This window comes from Drosophila serrata, unplaced genomic scaffold, assembly GCF_035046125.1.
Source record: "Drosophila serrata isolate PLE 108 unplaced genomic scaffold, ASM3504612v1 contig_100, whole genome shotgun sequence".
Lineage (NCBI taxonomy): Eukaryota > Metazoa > Arthropoda > Insecta > Diptera > Drosophilidae > Drosophila > Drosophila serrata.
The window spans coordinates 835,159-854,889 of record NW_028256998.1 but is presented as its reverse complement, the minus strand read 5'-3'; the positions used below and the strand labels follow the sequence as shown (position 1 = coordinate 854,889).

Sequence of the window (19,731 nt, the reverse complement as noted above, 5' to 3'; positions counted from 1 at the left end):
GTAATGTTTATATATTCTTATCAATATTTATACTCTTCTTTATAGATATCTTAAGCTATAAGGGTATTCCCGCTTCGGTTTTCCTATCTGATCTTGCTTTCGTTTTCTTTTTATGATTAGTTTATCACATTTTGTTTTATTTTCTTGCTAAAAGATTTCTTCTGCTTTTGTTTTTAATGGCATATAAATTTGCTGTGTTTTATGTTGGCAGCATTAAAATAGGTAAAAATAGTATCTAATCGATGTATATATGCCTACGCTTGTGTATGTGTTTGTTTTCTTTTGAATATCTATATACATATACTATGTGGATAAACTATAGTTTTGGTTAATTTATGGGATTAAATGGCAGACGAAAAGGCGTTTCTTTGGGTAAAAAGGATGGATAACAATCTGAATAATGTTAATTTAAATATTAAGTCAATTTTACTGCAAGAATACCTCACCACTTGCATCAAAACGAAAGGGAAAGAGTTTCTAAAGAAATTAAAGCTAAAGAACCGTGGCAACACTTAGCACATAATTAAAAATCTCATTCATCTCTCACAAAATGAGAAATCACATCTCCCATTTCCCACAATGAGAGGCCTGTGGCTAACTAATTAGATGGCCCTGGTGATTGATGGCTACAGAGTCCCGAATATCTCTGTCTGACCCAGTTTTGCGGCAGCCAAAATACTATTATTGAATGATTTAGGGGAAAAGCACATTTTCGTATATTTTCTCAGTGAAATCGAATATTATTGACAGCCACTCGAGTCGACTCTCAAGTGTGCGTCAATTGCCGGTGGTTCTAATGTGTCTGTCAGTCTGCACAATGAGTCACTGCAACCGGGAATGGGCCAGAAGGTACCTCTACCAGGTTGGATTATCAATGGATCTTGCTCCTTGCAAGTGGTAGTCTGGAACAGTTCGTATATGAAATCAATCGAAAGTCAATTCAATGCCCAGAACCTTCCACAAAATCAATTCGCTTCGAACGATGAGGTTGCAGATACATTTTCACTAGCGGCCTGTCGTCTTACGACTTTCCCCTTCTTTGTGAGAGTTTTTAGCTTTTGGCCAGAGCAAATGCTTTTAGCCCAGTCATTCGGTGTTTAAAATTCTTTATCGCTTTCTTGCCAATTATTATTTAATCGCAACAAAGGCCAGAAAGGAAAAAAAACAGCAATCTTATTTGTTGTCTGCCAAGGCTAGTGGGCCACATTTCCGCCAAAGCTTGTTAATTAGAGCAAACCGAGTGCGCGGATTCGATAAAGAAATCCCCATGAAATTCCACTTGGAGGAGTGGGAGATAGACTTCGGTTTAATTGTGAAAAGCGACAAAAGTAATAAGCAGACTACATGACAGCGGAGTGAAGACAATTAGCCGCACGATAAGAGATGCAGATACAACCGCGAGATACCAGATACAGATAAACGAAAACGTCGAAAGTATTTGGCGCTTAGCTGGAGATTTGTCGCCAGCATCGAACCACTTTGACAGACGTATAAATTGCTCCACTCCGCTCTGCACCGCTCCGCTGGCCGCTGGCAGGCCGTGTATCTTGTGGATACACGGTCATAGACAGCGACGAACACCGCGTGCCAGGCGAACGTTTGTCATGAGCTCGGTTTTCCTTTTGCGGCACTGCTAAAATGTAAAATGTATCTGCAACAAGTTGCCGAACGACTCGACTCAGCCGCAGCCGCAGCCGCAGTCTCCGCTGTCCAACCTCCAGCGAACCCGCTTCAATGCGCGTCGAGACTCCGCTGCGTTCGGTCGTCCAGTTCGCATCCAAAGATACAAAGCGAACCCGCGAGATACATCTACGCCGCGCGTGTATCTTCGCTAGTGAGTGACTAAAGTGGGCTGTGAGGCCAGGGCCAGATCAGTTCCCGTCAGAGGATCTGCCTCCAAAAGAGAACGCGGCCAGTTAGCGTTAGTTTAGCTTCAGCCAACTCTTTTTAGCTCATGCCTAAAAATAATAATAAGAAAAGATGCGTGAGCGTATCTTTCGCTTCTCAGCATGAGGAAAACCAGCTGTTCATGCGCCTCTTTGATTCTGTTCTCGATTCCACAAAAGAGTCCAATGATGATCATTCTCCTCCGCGGCTGTGAGTCATCGTCAGCGCCGGGCATTTGCCGGCTGCCCTGTGTCAAAAAAAGGTTAAATTGACAAGCCGCAATCGATCGATTGTTGAGTCACACGCCGTCTAGGTCCCAGTCCCAGTCCCAGTCTCTGTCCCCAGTCTATTGTCCAACCCATAATTTGTAGATTATTCATTGAACTCTTTGTTTTCGCCTTGCGCCAGAGCACATTTGCTCACAAAACTCGAACGATAAGGGCATTTACATTTGCAATTGTCACAAGAAAAAAATATTACAATTTATTTTTTTTAAGAAAGATAACAAATGAAACAGCTGGCTGAAGCTCTGTTAATTATTGTATAAAATTAACAGTATAAAAAACATTTAAGCAGAGTTGTGCAAACTTCTACGAACTGAAATCAGTGCTTTGGCTAAGTCAGCCTAATTAAACAACAAAGTCAAGATAAGAAAAGTTAAGAAATAGAAAAAATAAAAGCAGCAAACAATGGCCACCTCAACGCTGCACTCTCCGGCACCATCATCATCATCAGGCCCTGTTTCGGCCAAGAATCCACAGTTAAAGCGAGTGGTCTATTCCAAGTATCGCGAATTACTTGGTTCCTACAATGATAAGGCCAATGCCATCATAGACACGTTGCCTGCTTATATGGTTCGTCAGGATCGCGGCTTTCAATTATCAACGGATTTGTCACCAAACGGGGATGCTGTCAAAAACTGCACGGATTCATTGTAAGTTTCACTGAGCAAATAAGCAAATAAGTGAGCAAGTGAGCAGGAAAACTCCAAGTGAACAAGTGAATAAGTAAACAACTGCTGGGTCACAAAGAAGGCAAGGAAACATCTAATTTAAAAGAAAAATTTGAATTGAACACCACTGTTTTCCCTACTCTTACTTAAGAGCAATAAGAAATGTAATAAAATGTACTTTATTACAGACATAACATACTACTTATATGTATATATACTAACTAACGCGCAATAGGTGAAATAATAGCTGAAAAGACCTAGACTGCACAGGCGAAAACAATTTCTAAGTAAATATTTATCGCTAGATTAGCTCAACTGTGGAATGTGGGCGATGGCTGGACGGGACACCCTGTACTCCGCCTGCGGCTTCAGCTATTTATAGGCACACTCACAGAGAGCGGCGGACGGGCGGACAATGACTATCATTATGTCATGTTGCATGTGGCAGCTTTCAAGTTCTCGGTTCTGCTGTTGCCGCTGCTGCTGCTGCCCTTGATCTTGAAATATGCGCAGCCAGCTGCAACTGCAGAAACTTCTAGGCAACGAGTCTACGAACAGGGTAATCTGGGGGTATTATGGTTTCAGGAATTTCTTAAGTAATTAAATGTAATGTAATTTAAATATTGTTTTAACTAGGTTTAAACAAAATGTGTGGGTTATAAGATAGAAGTTATACTGACCCTAAACAATATTGCTGCCACGAGTAGAACTCTGAAGAAATTTCAATGTAACTATATACAACTCTGAGAAAACTATCTTTATTTACACTATTTTTATTAGCTCAAGTTTAATATAATAAATCTTATAAAAACTCTTAGGAAAGGTTTGTATAGTATTCTTTGTCGGGAAATCAAGAGATCGATCGATCTTCAAAAATAAAAGTGTTGATAGTAACATAAAAAATCAAATTTTAATTAAATGGAATCAAATATTTATTATATGCTTTACTACAATTTAAATTATAATTACCTCTTAATGTTATATCCCACAATTGCGCCCCCAAATTTATATTTTCCTGAGATATTAAAGAGTTCATCATTCGGAAACTGAAACTCCTCCCCCGATCCATTTCCCGTATCTGGTCTAGATCCACCGGTTCCACGCTCAAGTCGGTTGCCTGGAGAGGCATATTTGCACGCTCATTTGCATGAGCACATTCAAAACCGAAAACAAAAATTAAAAAAAATGCAAATATTAAAAAGTGAAAATGAAACAGATTTTTTCTGTCATTCCGTTTTTTGAAATTGTTTTTTAAATTGCCATCGTTGCATGTTTTATTCTCATGCACGGATAGATGCTTACGAGGGGAAAAGATTGCTGGCATTCAATTTTATTTTTACCAACATGATTTGGATATTTTGCCAGGAATATATATGGAATGAATCTTGTATATTTAAGGCACAGAATAGCTTTAAGTGACAAGGAAAATGTATCATTGTTAGCAAATTGCAACTAAGTCTGCGAGCAAATCCAGCTAGCAGTCGAACATGCACTTGGTCGTTGGCTCTTCCTGCTTCCAACGTACTTAGTATAGTGTAGTTTTTGGGTCTGACACTTTAATTGCCAAATCTGTCAGGGCAGAGCGAACAGTTGGCGGTCTTGTCTTGTGGTCAATTGCTGGCCATTTGAATCCCCAAGTACCGGGGTACTGACGCCATGTCCCAGCCATTGACGTCACCGGACGACATCTGTCCCTGAGTGCCGGTGCCGCGTGTGCTCTTAGTTTTGGCCCAAAACGCGTGTATCATTTAGTTTTTAATATCTGTCTTTTTCGTCATGGGAAATTTGTATATTTTGTTGCCTGGATTTGAGAACAATGAATATGAATGGTGCTGAGCTAGTCGCCCCAGGAAGTGTCGGTGCACAACCTGATATTTTTTCTGGGCTTGTCTATGGCCACCAATAACTTTCATAATCGCGCCTTATAAGTCCGGCTAACGTTTAATAAAGAAAAACAGTTAGCAAAACTGTTGTGTAAATTGAGTTTCCTACCCTGCCATTTACACTGAATCGAGTCGAGTCAATAAACGAATCGAACTGAACCGAACGACCTCGCAATTTTGGGCACGTCCCGACAGTTATGGCAACGCCTGATGCTATTAATTCGCACATAATCAATGGCAAGTTCAGCAGACATAGGCATGAGTGCCTCAACCAGCTGGGCATATCTCTCCATAGTTTTCCCCGGTGTGTATAAGGAGTAGACAGCATTTCATCGTTCGCCCCCCCATATGGCGGCAATTAAAGATCTGGCTTCGATTCGATTTGCCTGCAAATCAGACGCCAGACCACAGTGGCAACTGAGTTACGTCACTTTTTGCATTTGACTTTGATGCACGCGCTCCAATTTGCATGTAAGCCAGTTCGATACTTAAATCTTACTTGTGGGTGATTTCGCAACTGTTTTCCCACACAACTTGGCCTTTGCGGTTGCGATTACGGTTGCGGTTGCGGTTTAAGTTAGCTTAGCTCTTGGCCAGGTCATCTTTTTTGCAAAGCGACAGCACCAGAGACTTCACCTGTTCCTGTTCGCCTGACCCACTTGGATGCGAGTCACTCACGACGCACAAGCGCACAACACATAAAAACTAATGAAGCGAGCAACAGGCCCGACCACTTTTCAGAACCCGAACCCGAGATGAGACTCAGCCGCACACATAAAGAAATTTTAGTCAGGATCAACTGAATATCAGATGGATTATGTCCTATAACTTTGGTTTTAGAAAAGATAATCCTGATTAGTTCCAATAAAAGACCAATTTACAATAATCAAAGTCGAAGTTAGGATGATAGAAATATTGATATACCATTGATTTGCTCGAATCTCAACCTGAACATAAGTTAAATCATTATTTTCAAGCTAACAATTTGTATATATTTACAAGTGTGTTGCATTATCTATATATTTTGAAGTAAATTAAGAAGACTTTAATTTCATGATAGTATTTTTCTTCTTATGTACATTGCAAGCTCCAGCTGCAGTGAGATGCCTGACCATCACTTTCTTTCCACATAACAGGCTTTCATACTTATGCTCTGGCATCGTGCGGAGCATACGTTAACGAGAACGTCACCGAGCATCTTCGATTTTCGCTTTTAATTAGTAAATTGTAAGCACTATAAGTTAGGCAAATTATAAGGAGAAAATGCGGCACTAAGCACCAAGTGTGAATGATTTCTTGAATGTGACGCTGGGAAAGTGCCAAGAAAGTTGTCACAGTCTACAGGGTCAGGAAAAGTCAACGGATTATTATTATACTTTAATGTGGAACTGTTTTTTATTTGATTTTATTAAAAGATATTGCAAAGTAAAGTGAAATAAAACAAGTTTCAAGAAAACCTTAGTTTTCATTATACAACTGATTAAGATATATTTACTTAATCTCATATTGAAGACTGAATTTATAATAAATTATCATAATGCTCTCTTTTTATTTATCGTATTTCGGCAATCATTTAAATATTATGTGACAGGTAAAGGTAATGTTTTCATTAACAGTTTTATTATTATTTTTTCGCGATAATACAGCCACCACTTCTCACTTTCGACCTTTCAAATTTTGCACTTCATCGTTCGCCTCACCTTTTATGGACGGTTGTCCATAACAACTTCAACTCAATTCACTTTCCCCCTTGATCGTAAAATATCCAAACATTGGCTCATTGAACTATCGATGAGCGACTCATTAGTCAAGCAGCGGCTAAGAAAGGAAAATCACAAATGAGGGCTTTTGCGAGGCAATAAATTAGAAAAAGATTTAACAAAAATTATGATAAATAGACCGAACAAAGTGGAGACGGATGGTAGATTAGCATTGCCCAAGGGGGAAGCACGCACTGAAAGAAAACCTCTAGACAAATCATTAAAAAATTAATTGCATATTTTAGTATGTATTCTTTTTAAGCCTTTGTGGATAAATTTAATAATGGTTTAGCCGAATAATCGGAATATATGTTATTTTATTAACAGTATTCTTTATTTGTAAACACTTTATTATGTTAAAAGTCATTATACGTAATCAAGTTATGTAAATTAATTGTATTATTCCCACTCTAAGGTATGGACAACGCGGAGGAGGCGGAAACGGTGGCTTCGAGGCTCCCGCCTGCGTCCAGAACGCGATGATGACAAAAGACAAGAAGCCCTTCACCTACACGCCCGGCGGCATCGATCTCTCCCAGATCCGTTCCGAGCGCATGGCCAAGCGCCTGGCCCGGAATGCCCAGTCTGAGGGTGCCACTGGCGCCGCCCAACAGAACAGACCCGCCCAGCCCCAGTCGCCGGGTGGAGCCGCCAGCTCCATTGGTGCCGCTGCCATGGGCATGCCGTTCCAGGTGCTGCCACCGCCACCGCCGCCGCCGCAGCCGCAGTCTCAGCAGGGTAAGAATGGCACACAGTCCGTCACTGCTGCACCCCCACCACCACCCCCACAACAACCCAGCTCACTCGCGCCGCCCGCTGGTGGAAGACTCAGTGCACCCGGGTCGCCGGCCACGGCCCGCAAGTCGCCGACGCCACAGCGTTTTGAGCCGCCGCCGCTAGGTTTCCGGCCGGAGATCAAGATTCCGCCAAATCCCATGGCGGCGCTCCGCAAGGTTCCTCCGCCGGTGGAGAAGAACACATTCTGGAAGGATGAGTACGTCAAAGATCGGTCCAAGAGCCCGTTGCCCGAGGTGGCAGCAGCAGCGGCTGCCCCTGATGCCGTTGATGGTGAGCAGAGCTGAAGGATTTGGCTGGCTTTACATTTCGTTGGGTTTTTGGTTCCGCTACTGATCCCGATACGACTCACCACACATCGCCAGCATTTACTAAGCGGTTGAGGTTGCTTCTTTTAAACCCCCATTCGACTAACCAGACATCCACAAGGCCCTACAAATTGGCAACAAAGATCCTCCAACTAACAGCACTAAATTTGATTAATGAAGTTAAGCAAAATCTATGGGCACTTTATAATATCCTGTCTTTCAAATGTAGGTCCTAGGCCAACGCCAGCCTCCGTGGACAGCAACAGCAACAATTATAGCAGCAACTACAGCCCCTACACACAGCCCTCGTTGCCCTCCCCCAAGACACCTCCACTGCAGCAGCAACAGCAATTGCCAACTCCACCGGCCACACCGCCACAACAGCAGCATCAGCAAGTGTCGCAGCAGCAGCAGTATCCGCAGCAGCAGTCGCCGCAACAACAGACCGCTCGACCAGAGTTCCGCAGTGTGCCCATGCCCACATCGCCGGCTGTGAATGTCTACACTCGGCAGACGGACTCTCCTGTATCGCCATTCGAGGCGACACAGCGATCCACCGAGAGCCCCTTCCGGTATGCACAGCAGCAGCAGTCACCGCAACAACGTCCTGCAGCTGCGCTTTCACCATTGGCTCAGACTCCAGTGCAGCAGCAGCAGCAACAGCAGCAACCACAGCAGCAACAGCAGCAGCAGCAACAGCAGCAGCAACAGTCTGTTCCCTGGCGTACACAGCGTGCACCATCAACTCCACAGCAACCACAGTCGCAGTCGCAGCATCCGCAGCCCATTTACAATAATGTGCAACAGCAACAACGATCTCGGGATGTTTTCAGCCCGGCACGGACTGAATCACCAGCAGCAGCAGCAACGTTCAATGCACAGCAGCAAAATTTTGGCACTCAACAAAACCAATATGCCGGAGCGGCCAAGCCGGTGAGTGTGAAATTTAAAGTCCAAATAAGCGAAACTCATAATATTACCAAAGATGTTCAGGTACATTACGCATGTTTACATACTAATTGTTGTGTAATTTGCATATGTCCTTTAGCTTTGAATATTACTCATACTCCACTCAGGGACTATGTCAACACGGCGTATGAGTAATATTCAATTAGTTGCTTTCACATAGTAAATGACTCGCGGAAACACAAGATATTTTTAAATCAAAATCTATAAGAGACTCTTGTCATCACACTTTGGACGGAACATTGAACGCACTCATCAAGTGCAGTGGCTAAAAATAGATGAATGCAAAGGCCAAACACGAATTTTGAACTTGAGGCAATTGGCAATACATGAAAATGCATTGAATAAAACACTAAATGGGAATAGTATTTGGATTTTTAACAACAAAATAATAAAATATAATATAAATTCCTTTTTTTGTATTATAGACCAACGTTGGCTCGCTTTACATAGCTCCATTGGCGCAGCCCACAGAGCCCCAGGCTCAACGAATTCTGTTGCAACAGCAGCAGCAGCCATTGGCCCGGGATTCGCCAATGCGACAATTGCCACAGCAGCAGCAGCAGCGCAGCAGCAGCAGCAGCAACAACAGTCGTCACAGCAGCAGCCGCAACAGGGCAACCAACCATTGAGATGGCTCAGCTCCCAGCCGGCCAGCAAGGAGCAGGCACCATGGGCTCGTCCCGAGGAGAATGGCAACGTGTTGCCCTCCACTCTCAGGCAGACCACGCCGGCCCCGCAGCCCCAAGTCGCACCGCCGCAGCCACAGTCGCAGCTATCGTTTCAGCAGCCTCAGTCGTTGCAAGGCAATGGCTATGGACCAACTCCAATTGCTGCTCCTATTAGCCTTCAAAACTTTGGCTCGAATCCCCAGGCAGGCGGACTACGTTTGCAGATCAATCTGAATACCAATGGCAGCAGCATCAATAATGCCAATAATCAAAATGGTCCAAGGGTAAGTTTTCCAATTAATTAAATATTGAATACAAACAATCAATCCTTTTTATAGGAGCGCATTATACCCATAACTTTGGAACAGACGCCTACCTATGCCGCAGCTCAGCCCAACTTTGGTGGTAAGTCCCTGGCTCAGCCTCCTGCATTTGTGTGTGTCCTATACGATATGTGTGGCGCTTTTCCTAAAAACCCGTAGATGTTTGTGACTAAACCCCTAAGTAGATTACTCCCACCACCCAAAAAACCACCACCCCCATGCACTATCCGCCCCCAAAAGGAATGTCCTTCCCAAGTTTTCTGCTCCTCCTGCCACCCAACCTGCTCTCGTCCAACAGTGTAACTCTCCAACTTCTTTATCACCGTGTGTCTATGTATACTCTTTCTTTCCTACGAAAGCGCCTGCAGGTCACATTATTCGCTCAGCTAATCAATTTGTCGATCAAGGTTATAACAATTTCCCCGCCCAAGCATCGGGCGGCCAGTGGCGTGAGCCAAGCTCCCAGCGGATCCTGTCGCCGAACAGCCAGCAAATCCCAACTAGCGGTGCCCACACCAATGGCAATGCAACCAGGATAATTCCGATCGCTATCGAGGGAGGCGGTCGTGGTGGTCCAGTGTCACCGTCGCCGGTTCTGCTGCAAAAGTAAGTAGAGTCCTGCGTGTTTAGTGAGTTATTACTCCTTGTTGTGCTTTGCCAAACTCAAACAATTGGTCCTGCTCTAATCCGTATTTTTTTGTGCTTTCTTACAAACTAATCCAACGACTTTAGGGACAATTACAATTTATTTGTGCACCAGTGTCCGCTCGAGGCGGAGGTACGCTACAGAAAAAATCGTCTCAGGTACATAGTACTGCGAGTAGAAGACCTTAAATTCAAATGTTCAACAATGTTTATACTTCATGCCATGCACTTATCTGTGTTATCGCAATAAAACTAACTAAAGCAGAAAAGATTTATTTTAGAAGTTATATAGACAGGAAAATTGGATACAATAAGATTCACACAAATATCACGCCCAATATGATATCAAAAAGTTTAATTGCATTTTTACGACATCGTTTTTGACTTCCTTTTTTATTTAGTTTAAGCATTGTTAGTCTCAAAAAAGTTTAGACTCTGCTGGGATTCATTTTTATATATATAAAAAAATCAATCGATTTATCGTACATGTATTAAAATCTCAAAGTAGTGATATAAGCGCACAAACAAAGGTTTTTCTGTCATCCCTATTTTAATTAGTTAGTCTCTTTTTTTAATGTCAATAATAACTATAAGAATATATCTAGATATAGTTCAAGCGTCATAAAATGTAGAACGAGTTTATGAAATGAGATATGAGATATTATAAGTACAGTTAAAGTAATGTATATTTCATATAAAAATCAATATATTAATCCAGATCCTTGATTATGTATGATTAAGTATGAGATACATTTGTAGTTCTTCTAATCTCTCATCTAAAGCTTCGCCTATTTGCAAAGTTATGAAAAATTTGGTTATTTTCATGGTCACATCAAGATTTTATCACAATTCAAGGTAATCATAACACGTAACACATTCGTTTGCACAAAACAAAATCGCTGTAATTTGGTTGACTTCAGACATACTCGATGGCATGCTAACCATCAACCTAACCTAACCCACGCCTATATCTACTTACAGCGATCCACGCTCACCGCCCATCCAATCGAAATCGTTTAGAATATTGCAAAAGATAACAGACACCGTGGACGATGGCAGCGGGGATCAGGGCCAGGATCTGCAGCATCATCAGCAGATGCAGCCGCCCCAGGAGGCGGAGTTGCAGAGGCCACAGTTCGCCCGGCAGATGAGCGCCCAGCAGGCGCGGAATAGTCCGACCATCGAGCAGATGCGTCGCCTCCAAATCGCCCAGGATCAGCAGTCGGGTACGCCACTAGCTTGGTCCCCGCAAGGTGAGATTTGAGTGGTTGCTCCAATTCCCTCCTCCTTTTCCATAGATCCCTCATACAGCATCGCTACATCCGGCGGTGGGTAAGACTCGTTAGAGTGGTGAAAGTGCTTTATCCTTGGGAAGTGTCTTTTGGGTGTTTGGGAACTATACTAACAACAACAGCTGCTTTTAGCCACAACAGCACCAATTAGTTGGTAGAAACTAAACAGCTTCCTGTGTCTGTCCACTCGATTTCAGAGATTCGGTGCCACATAATTAATATCCAAAATTTGCAGCACTACTAATTATCTTATATTATTAAAACTGGAGCGTAAGAGACTTGTAACATAATGCTTTTCTTGCAGGTAATGGAGGATCTGCTCAGAATCGATTCACACCACAACGTTATGGTAAGACCACGACAGAATTAATTAGGGGAGAGATTCCAGGCCTTGAAATGAAAAGTTTTTATTGTTATAGAATAATATAGATAGATATTTCTCTTCCATAGATACTCCGCCACAACAACAACAGCAATATATACCGCCAAGTGAACAGCAAGTCCCGGAACCCAAGAAATACACTGGCAGCGCTATACCCAGTCGATCATTCAAGATTCTACAGGCAATGACAACACCTGAAAATGCCGGTAAGTACAGTTGGTTCAAATAAATACAATATTTCGAAGATACTTTATAAAGGAGCAACCTTTTTCTGATGAACTCAAGTTAAGAGTTTTGAATCCCATGCACAAACATCAGACAAAATAATCATTGCTGTATATATGGTCAGAATTCATCAAGCATCACTAACCCCGATAATAATTTGCTCACCGAAACACAGGTCCATTTAACACTAAATCAAGGATCGTAATTTAAAAATAAAGAACTTTTTGAGAGATTTCACCACCTTTTTTGCCAAATAGTTTCCAGACAAGAGTTTAATTTAATCCCCCCATTTCTTATCATTATTATTTTGATCATGAGACTGACACAAGTGATGCGAATGGAAAAACACTGTTTGACTGCATGTTGACGACAGTTTTTTGTATTTTCTTGAAGCATCCCACACACTCTGCACATTTCGAAGGCATATCGAAAATGGGACTTTCCATTTTGCATTCCTCATGCGACATTTACTTGTATGTACATAGCTTGCCTGACCGTCTAACCAATCGCTAAATCAGACCATATCAGATCAGATCGAAGTTATTTCGAGGCAAACATAAACACAACATTTTGTCTGCGCACTCACCGTGTCTCTTTCTCTTCTTCTTCTTTTATATTTGATAACCGTGTACCAAAAACCGACCTCAGACCATAAAATTCACACCGAGCTGGACTCGGGTTTGGAAAATGTTGAACTGAACGAAACCCCAAATAATAACAATAATGGAAATACTGAAAACAATAATAATAATAATAATCATAATAAGATTAACAATAAAATCAAGAAACGTCATAGTTACACCTCAGCCACAAGCACATCCACACCCACACCACCCCCCACATCTTCATCCAGTGCAGAACCCACTCACTCATCCAACTCATCTCTCAACTCAGATAGCTCTTGTTCCCCGCAGGCACCGCGATCGCAGTCGGTGCCACCCCATTATCCCTATGCCTATGGTTATCCGTATCCCTGGTACATGCCTCCTCCTCCGCCAGTGAATGGTGAGGCTGCGCCATGGCCCTATCCGTACCCATATCCACCGCCACCGCCGCCGGCACAAGCGATGGACGGAATGCCGGCAGAAGGATTTCCCCCTTACCCCTATTACTACCCCTATTATCCACCGCCAGTGCCTCCCTATGGACAACAGCCAGGAGAGCCGCAATCCCCCTCCACTGTCTATCCCCAGTTTCATGCCATGCCTCCTTATGGCCACCCGTATCCCTATCCAGTAGCTCCTAGCTATAGTCAGAGCTCCACCGAGGAGAGTCGAGCCAGTAGTGTTTTGCCTGACATTATCATCACTCCAAGTACCGATGATATGCCCTCTCAGGTGATCATGCAGCATCACATCCGCGTCCAGCCAAGGGAGCCAACCAAGAGGACGCACTGCGTACAGATTGAGGAGCTGGTCACCAAGCAGAAACCACGAAGTGTTTGCACCAATAATCACGAGGTCATTGATGTACTGAGCCAGCGTTTAGCCAATATCAACAAGATTGCAGGCGGAAATACCCAGGCGAATCTCTCCAAGCAATTGCAAAAGAATTATGCTGGCGAACAGTCCAAAGAGCTAGGAGAAAGATCTCCAAGTGAGAATGCCTCGAACTCCGACAGTGATTCAGATGACGACAGTAGTGAAGACGAAGAAGAGGATACGCCAAAGATGGGGACTCGTCCACCATTGCAGTCCATTAAATCGGTGTCAAATGTGCAGGTCTACAAGGGTAAGACTCTGGAGCAGAATCTGGAGTCCGAGAGCAGTGGAGACGAAGATGATGATGTTACCACAGCTGATGAAATGTATGACGAAGAGGAACAGATCGAGGAAGAGCAGGAATGCCTGGTCGAGGAAATGGACGATGATTTCATAGTTGAAGAGGACCTTAGTGTCATATACGAAGAAGAGAGCGAACTAGAACGTAGCAGCGAGTATGCCAAGACAGTCATTAGAAGGGATGACTCTAGATCCACCCTGGTAGATGAGATTGACAAGGAAATTGAAGAAAACGATAATGATGATGAGGATAATGAGTCAAATTCGGTAACGGTTCGATTGCCACTTCGTTTCTCGTTCAGCAAAAGCTCGAATGATGAGAACATCGCCACCGTGCAGGTGGGCAGCACAACTCAGTTCGAGGAGAAACGTCCGAGCGTTGTGAGTTCCTTCAGTGTGGCCACAGTAGAAAGCGAGGACGAGGAGGATGACTGTGAGGTCAGTGTGACTATCAGTTTATCAAACTCATCCCGCTCCAATTCGGTGGAGAAAACTACACATCCTTATAGGACCTCCCAAGCCTATCCCATAGAGGATATTTCCACACCGATCAAAGCCAGTGATGAGGATGTCTCCTCATCATTGTCACTGGGCATGCGCAACAAATTTGTGGGCGAAACAATAAGCAATAGTGGTGTGACCAACAATATTTCCCAAGCGGAAACACAGTCCGACAATATAAAGGAAGTTTCCGGATCGCCAAAAGAGGAATTTGATTTCTTTGCCACTTTGATGGCCACCAAAATGCAGGCTCAGAAAATGATGGAACAATCCAAAAACTTATGGAAAACACCAGATCCAAAGCCTGCAGAACAACCAGCAGAAGCTCCAAAGCTTCGACCCAAGGAGAATGGCTTGGAAGCTAAGCCACCTAGGCCCAAATCTGGTGACATGTCCAAGACTCAGGCATCGTTGGAGGCCGCCAAAAATAGCTTCTGGTCTACGTTTGCAACTACCTCAAAGGAAACCGAGTCCCAGGCAGAGCTTCCCGAACAAACGGAGGAAGTTGACTTTTGGGCTCAAATAGAAAAAAAGGAATCCATTAATACCGAAGAGAAGCAGTGGACCAAGAAAAAGAAAACTGTGACCTACACTCCATTACAAAAGGAAACAGTAAATAGGGTGGAGCACTGGACAACAACTCTCAGGGCTCAGGTAGAATCACTGCCCAATTCCCAACGAGCAGAGGTGCACTTTGTCGTCGAGTCAAAGCCTACAGAAATCGAGCAACCCGAAAAGGAAGAGGAGGAGGAGGACTTTTGGGCATCAGTAGAACAGGCCAATGCCATGTCCAATAAGAAGGAAAACAACGTAGTCCATACAAGCTGGGAGCCGCCATCAAACAAATCGGAGGTTCAGCAAGAAGCAGAGATTGACATCTGGTCAGCTCAGGAAGATGATAAGCAATCCCCTGATCATGTGGACGAGGAAGTGGACTTTTGGTCGGACATTAAATCAACAAGTTCCCACGACGGAAATAAACCTAATGAGTTTGTGTATGATCCCACCAAATATCCGGAAGAGCCACGCGAAGTTGATACGGATGAAGAGATTGATTTCTGGGCTGAAATCGAAGCCAATCGGAAACCAGGGGAAGAAGACGATGACGATGTAACCTTCCACAAGTCAGCCACCTTCTGGGCTAAAAAGGAACGCCAGAATTCTGTAGAGGAGACACCCTACAAGCCAGTGGAAGTTAAGGCTTTCAGAGCCAAGTTACCCGATGAACCAGCTGTTGAGATAGATGTATGGGCTACTCTAGAGGCTGCCCGGGGCGATGAACCGGAAATTGTGGACCCAGTGGTTGAAGAAGAAAAGGTTCTGGCAGAACAGTTCGAGGAACTAGAACATGAAACGCCTGAGGAGTCTACGGAAGAAGAGGAGATCAAGGAAGAGTCCCAGAAAGAGATGGCACCGAGCAACCTAAGCCAAGTGGACACCATGTCTCTGGCTTCAATGCACGAGCCAGCCACAGTGTATACGTGGGCACACCCACCCCAGTATGATAATGATGATAATACCGATTTCTGGGCGGATATAGAAGAGGAGCGGTCAAAGAAGGAACAATCCGAGGAGGCGGAACAGAAACGACAGAATTACCGGCAGGCCATGGCCTTCTTCAACACCTCCATAGATGGTCAGCAGTCGCCTCCACAACAAAGTTCTACCCCCAATCGCAGCAGTGTTATCTTGGATGTGGAAGAACCACAAGACGTGGATCTGGGCCCACCTGGTGACTATCAAATAGTGGGTGAGGACGGGGCCATTATGGAGGATCATAAGCAATCGATTCCACAAGTTGAGGAGGAGGAGGAGAGAGGTGCGCCGACTCCCACTAACACAGAGCCACAGCTGCCAGAGGTCTATGTTGAGCCGGAATTAAAACGTCTGCCCAATGGACTGCCAGATCTAGAGGTACAGAAGTTTAGCGAGACCCCAAAGATCTCAGTGCGTGATCGGATCAGTGCCTTTGAGGTGATACCTACTAAGACCGAGTCCAAGGCTCTAACCACACAATCATTGTCTGTGGACAGTGGCCACGGCAAGGGCACTCTTTCGCGTAACAGCAGCACACAGCGTTCCGAATCGGAAATCGAAGAGGATGACTCCGGTGTGACGGATATGAACCGTCAGTTGTCCGAGACGGACACTGAGTCGGAAAGCTTCCCAGAGCTGCGCAAGATGACCAGCTACCAACGAGCAGCCACACATTCCAGACTCTTCAAGCTGCTGCAGGATGAGAACGATGTGCCAGAGGCGGGTGTCAACCCAACCGATGAGTTCCAGCTGAAGCCGAGTCGGAGAAAGATCGTTCACAATGTATCCATCACGAGGCGACAGAATCCCGGAATGCTGAATGACGCTGAAACCATGACACAACGCCGGGAACGCCTCTCTCTGCCGCTCCGGAAAAACACAAGCATCGATGCTGACAACCCTTCGACCCCAAATAGCCCGGCTTCCCCCATTCTGGGCCCCTCCGCCAAGAACCAGCGAGTGGTGAGCGATAAACTGGTCAACGAACTCGTCCAGAGCCTACTCCTTAAGAGCGATAGCTCGCATTTAAGGAATCTCCCCATGGAACGCCTGCAGGCTGCGGCGAAGAGGGCTCTGGTGGAGGAGATGGACTCTGCGCAGGAGAATAGCTCCCTGGACAGCACGCCGGCACCCACACCCAAGCAGGACAAGGAGTACTCCGACTACTATAATAGCTGGTGCGATGCCAGTGGCAGTAGCGATGAAGTGCTGCCCTCCAAGGCCTTCCGATCTCTGCAGGATCCACGCCGAAGCCCCTGGACTGTGCGATGCCCGCGAGTGCTGAGCTCCAAAACTATCAACAGAGACTTGGCCCGAGTCACAGAGTCACCGGAAATAGCCAGTGGTCGGGGTAGCAAGAGTCCTGAGTGTTTCCGCCAGAACTCGCACTCACAGTCCCGGGAACGCTCAGTGAGCAGCTGGCGAAGGGTCTAGGAAACGGCAAGAGGTTACCTATTGTATATAGTAGGGCGGGTCTTAGTCATAGCAGGGATGTGAGACCGGTTCATCTAAAATCTTACCCAAAGAAGTCATAGATTCGAACGAATTAAATCGATTTGAGGTAAAGAGAACTATTGGAATTCTGTGCAAGTTTTAAGAACTAAAACTTGGTTCCTTTCAAACCGGCTCTCGCTCCCAATATTTTTATAATTAGGCGCCATGAGCGTATATTTGCATTTGGCATAAGCAGTCACTGCCCACGGGAACGAGTGATACAAGAGCCAGTTGTTGCATTTCTCATCTCATTATCATCTCTATCATGACATGCACATTGTACAATTTGAAAACCGATACACTCAACACATTAATAAACTAAATCTAATAAATACATGTAAATAAAAACCAAATGAAACCAATGAAAAATATCGTTCATTCGTTCGTTCGTTTGTTACCTCAGTAAAGCGCCACAAAACAAAAATCAAAATCAAAACCAAATTCTAAAACCAAACTACTACCTGAGCATCTCAAAGTTTGTAAGATGTAACTCTCGAAATCGAACTAAATAATAACAAGCATATAAAACTGAAAATATATCTATCAAATCGCCACAGTAAACAACAAAATAAAAACAAATTTCATCTCAACTCAATGATTTTGTAAAACTCGTTCAAAATCCTAAGGTACCTAAAATGTGCAATTTTATTAAAACGAAAATATCCTCAAAGCAATTTGAACTAATTGAATGTTTTCATTATATTCCGAAAATTGTCCTCTATCTATTCTATGTATTAATTTTATTTTTGCCGCTATTTGAGTTTAATTGTGTGCTGTATTCTTTTATAATTTGTCTATAAAAATATTTGCGATATTCGACAGAACTTAACTTCTCATAAACTTTAACGAAAGGTTTGTACGCTCACTAATTAGCCAACCTAAAGAGAATTGTAGTAATCAGAACTATTAACGATTTCCAATTAACAATATTAATTTAAACCACCAAAGAATTAGAATATTACACATATATCGCAAATATTTTTATTGTATATCTGTAGTTCCTATCCCAAATGCTTCCCTACAAAAATGAGCTTGGAGAGCAAACTCCACCTTACAAGGAACAACGAATGAAGATTATTTTTTGTTGTTTCGACCATAAACAAATACAATACATATGATAATAATGAAATTGAAATGAATTGTACAATATAAATATAAATTGTCGAAAAGTCGTTCGTTACATTAACCATTCATGAGTTTACAAATGCATAAATAAATGTTTCTTTCTCTTATACTCAATTAACTTGTTTTATACACTCAATAAGAAATATATATTTTTAACAAAAATTAATCGTTTACTTTAATAATGACAATGAATGGCTTTTACCCCGAAAATTAAATTGAACTGACTTGAATTGAAGTTAAAAAAAAACCAACAAGAAATAAACAAAAAAGGTGAAGTTTTCTCTCAAAACCCGATTTGGCTGGCACTTGCACTTTATTAGTTTGCTGCTTAAGTTTTTTATTATTTTACCATTTATTTTCGTTATTTTCTTCCTTTTTGTACACACAAGTCTGAACCCGGATCAGAGTTCACGACTTGACAGTTTAGTGTTAGCTTTATTTGTTTGTTTCTTGCAGTTTAAACTATTGCCATAATAACACTATTCTCGATTTGATATTTTTTCAGGACCTGGACAATCGGACTTATAATTATTTCTCAAAGCCATAGAAATCAATTATAGCAACCCAACAACATCAACATGTAGAAAACAAAACAGAAAATAAATCTGAATACTTATTTTTTATAGTTATCTATAGTTTAAGTACCAGCCACTCCAAGGATCGCCACAATCGTGCCGCTTGGGAACGAAAACAAGTTTTTAGTAAAATTTCTTTACATCGACTAACCCAAACACCATTGTAGCTGAGAAGAGGAGAGTTTTTTTTGTTAAACGCGATTTGGTAGCAGCACTAAACATTAACAACATTACGAAACAAACACACAGCGAAAGCGAATATTTACTAATCCTTTAAAGTTAAGACGAAGAACAGGTGCAGTGAGGTAACAACGAAACGAAACAAGAACTAATTGAATAAATTTATACAAGAAACGACCATGCTTGATATGTATCCGGATAACACGAAAGCGCACGCACATCAAACTCGACTAATAAGATATATTGCAGATATTTGTTATTTACGAAAATCATAATTTCTTTGAACATTTTGCGTATCTTTTATCTCCTATTTTTTAATCATTATTTATTCTCCTCGTATGCATACGAATGTTTTAAAAATGTATTTCAATATTATCATTTTAGATCTATATCAAATTTATTTTGTGTTGTATTATTTTTTATACAATAAACATTTGTAGTAAATAAATC

At 42.9% G+C, this 19,731-nt stretch overlaps 1 protein-coding gene across 1 annotated transcript; it reads left to right on the top strand.

Annotated features, from left to right (window-relative positions):
• The first annotated feature begins 1,733 nt into the window (after window positions 1-1,733).
• Window positions 1,734-19,729, top strand: LOC110186101 (uncharacterized). Its single transcript, XM_086841051.1, has 14 exons — window positions 1,734-1,834; window positions 2,389-2,821; window positions 6,898-7,550; window positions 7,815-8,518; window positions 8,980-9,113; window positions 9,149-9,506; window positions 9,561-9,627; window positions 9,905-10,151; window positions 10,278-10,349; window positions 11,172-11,443; window positions 11,787-11,831; window positions 11,933-12,070; window positions 12,738-18,027; window positions 19,032-19,729. The coding sequence occupies exons 2-13, from the start codon at window positions 2,577-2,579 to the stop codon at window positions 17,339-17,341; spliced, it is 7,539 nt and encodes a 2,512-aa protein (XP_086697177.1). The 5' UTR covers window positions 1,734-1,834; window positions 2,389-2,576; the 3' UTR covers window positions 17,342-18,027; window positions 19,032-19,729.
• Window positions 19,730-19,731: the final 2 nt, after the last annotated feature.

Excerpts from the sequence above, each read along its gene's own strand:
- LOC110186101 (XM_086841051.1), top strand. The coding sequence starts at position 2,577 with ATGGCCACCTCAACGCTGCACTCTCCGGCACCATCATCATCATCAGGC. Across the intron at positions 2,822-6,897 it reads AAAAACTGCACGGATTCATT|GTATGGACAACGCGGAGGAG; the intron begins GTAAGTTTCACT and ends TCCCACTCTAAG. Across the intron at positions 11,444-11,786 it reads ACTAGCTTGGTCCCCGCAAG|GTAATGGAGGATCTGCTCAG; the intron begins GTGAGATTTGAG and ends CTTTTCTTGCAG.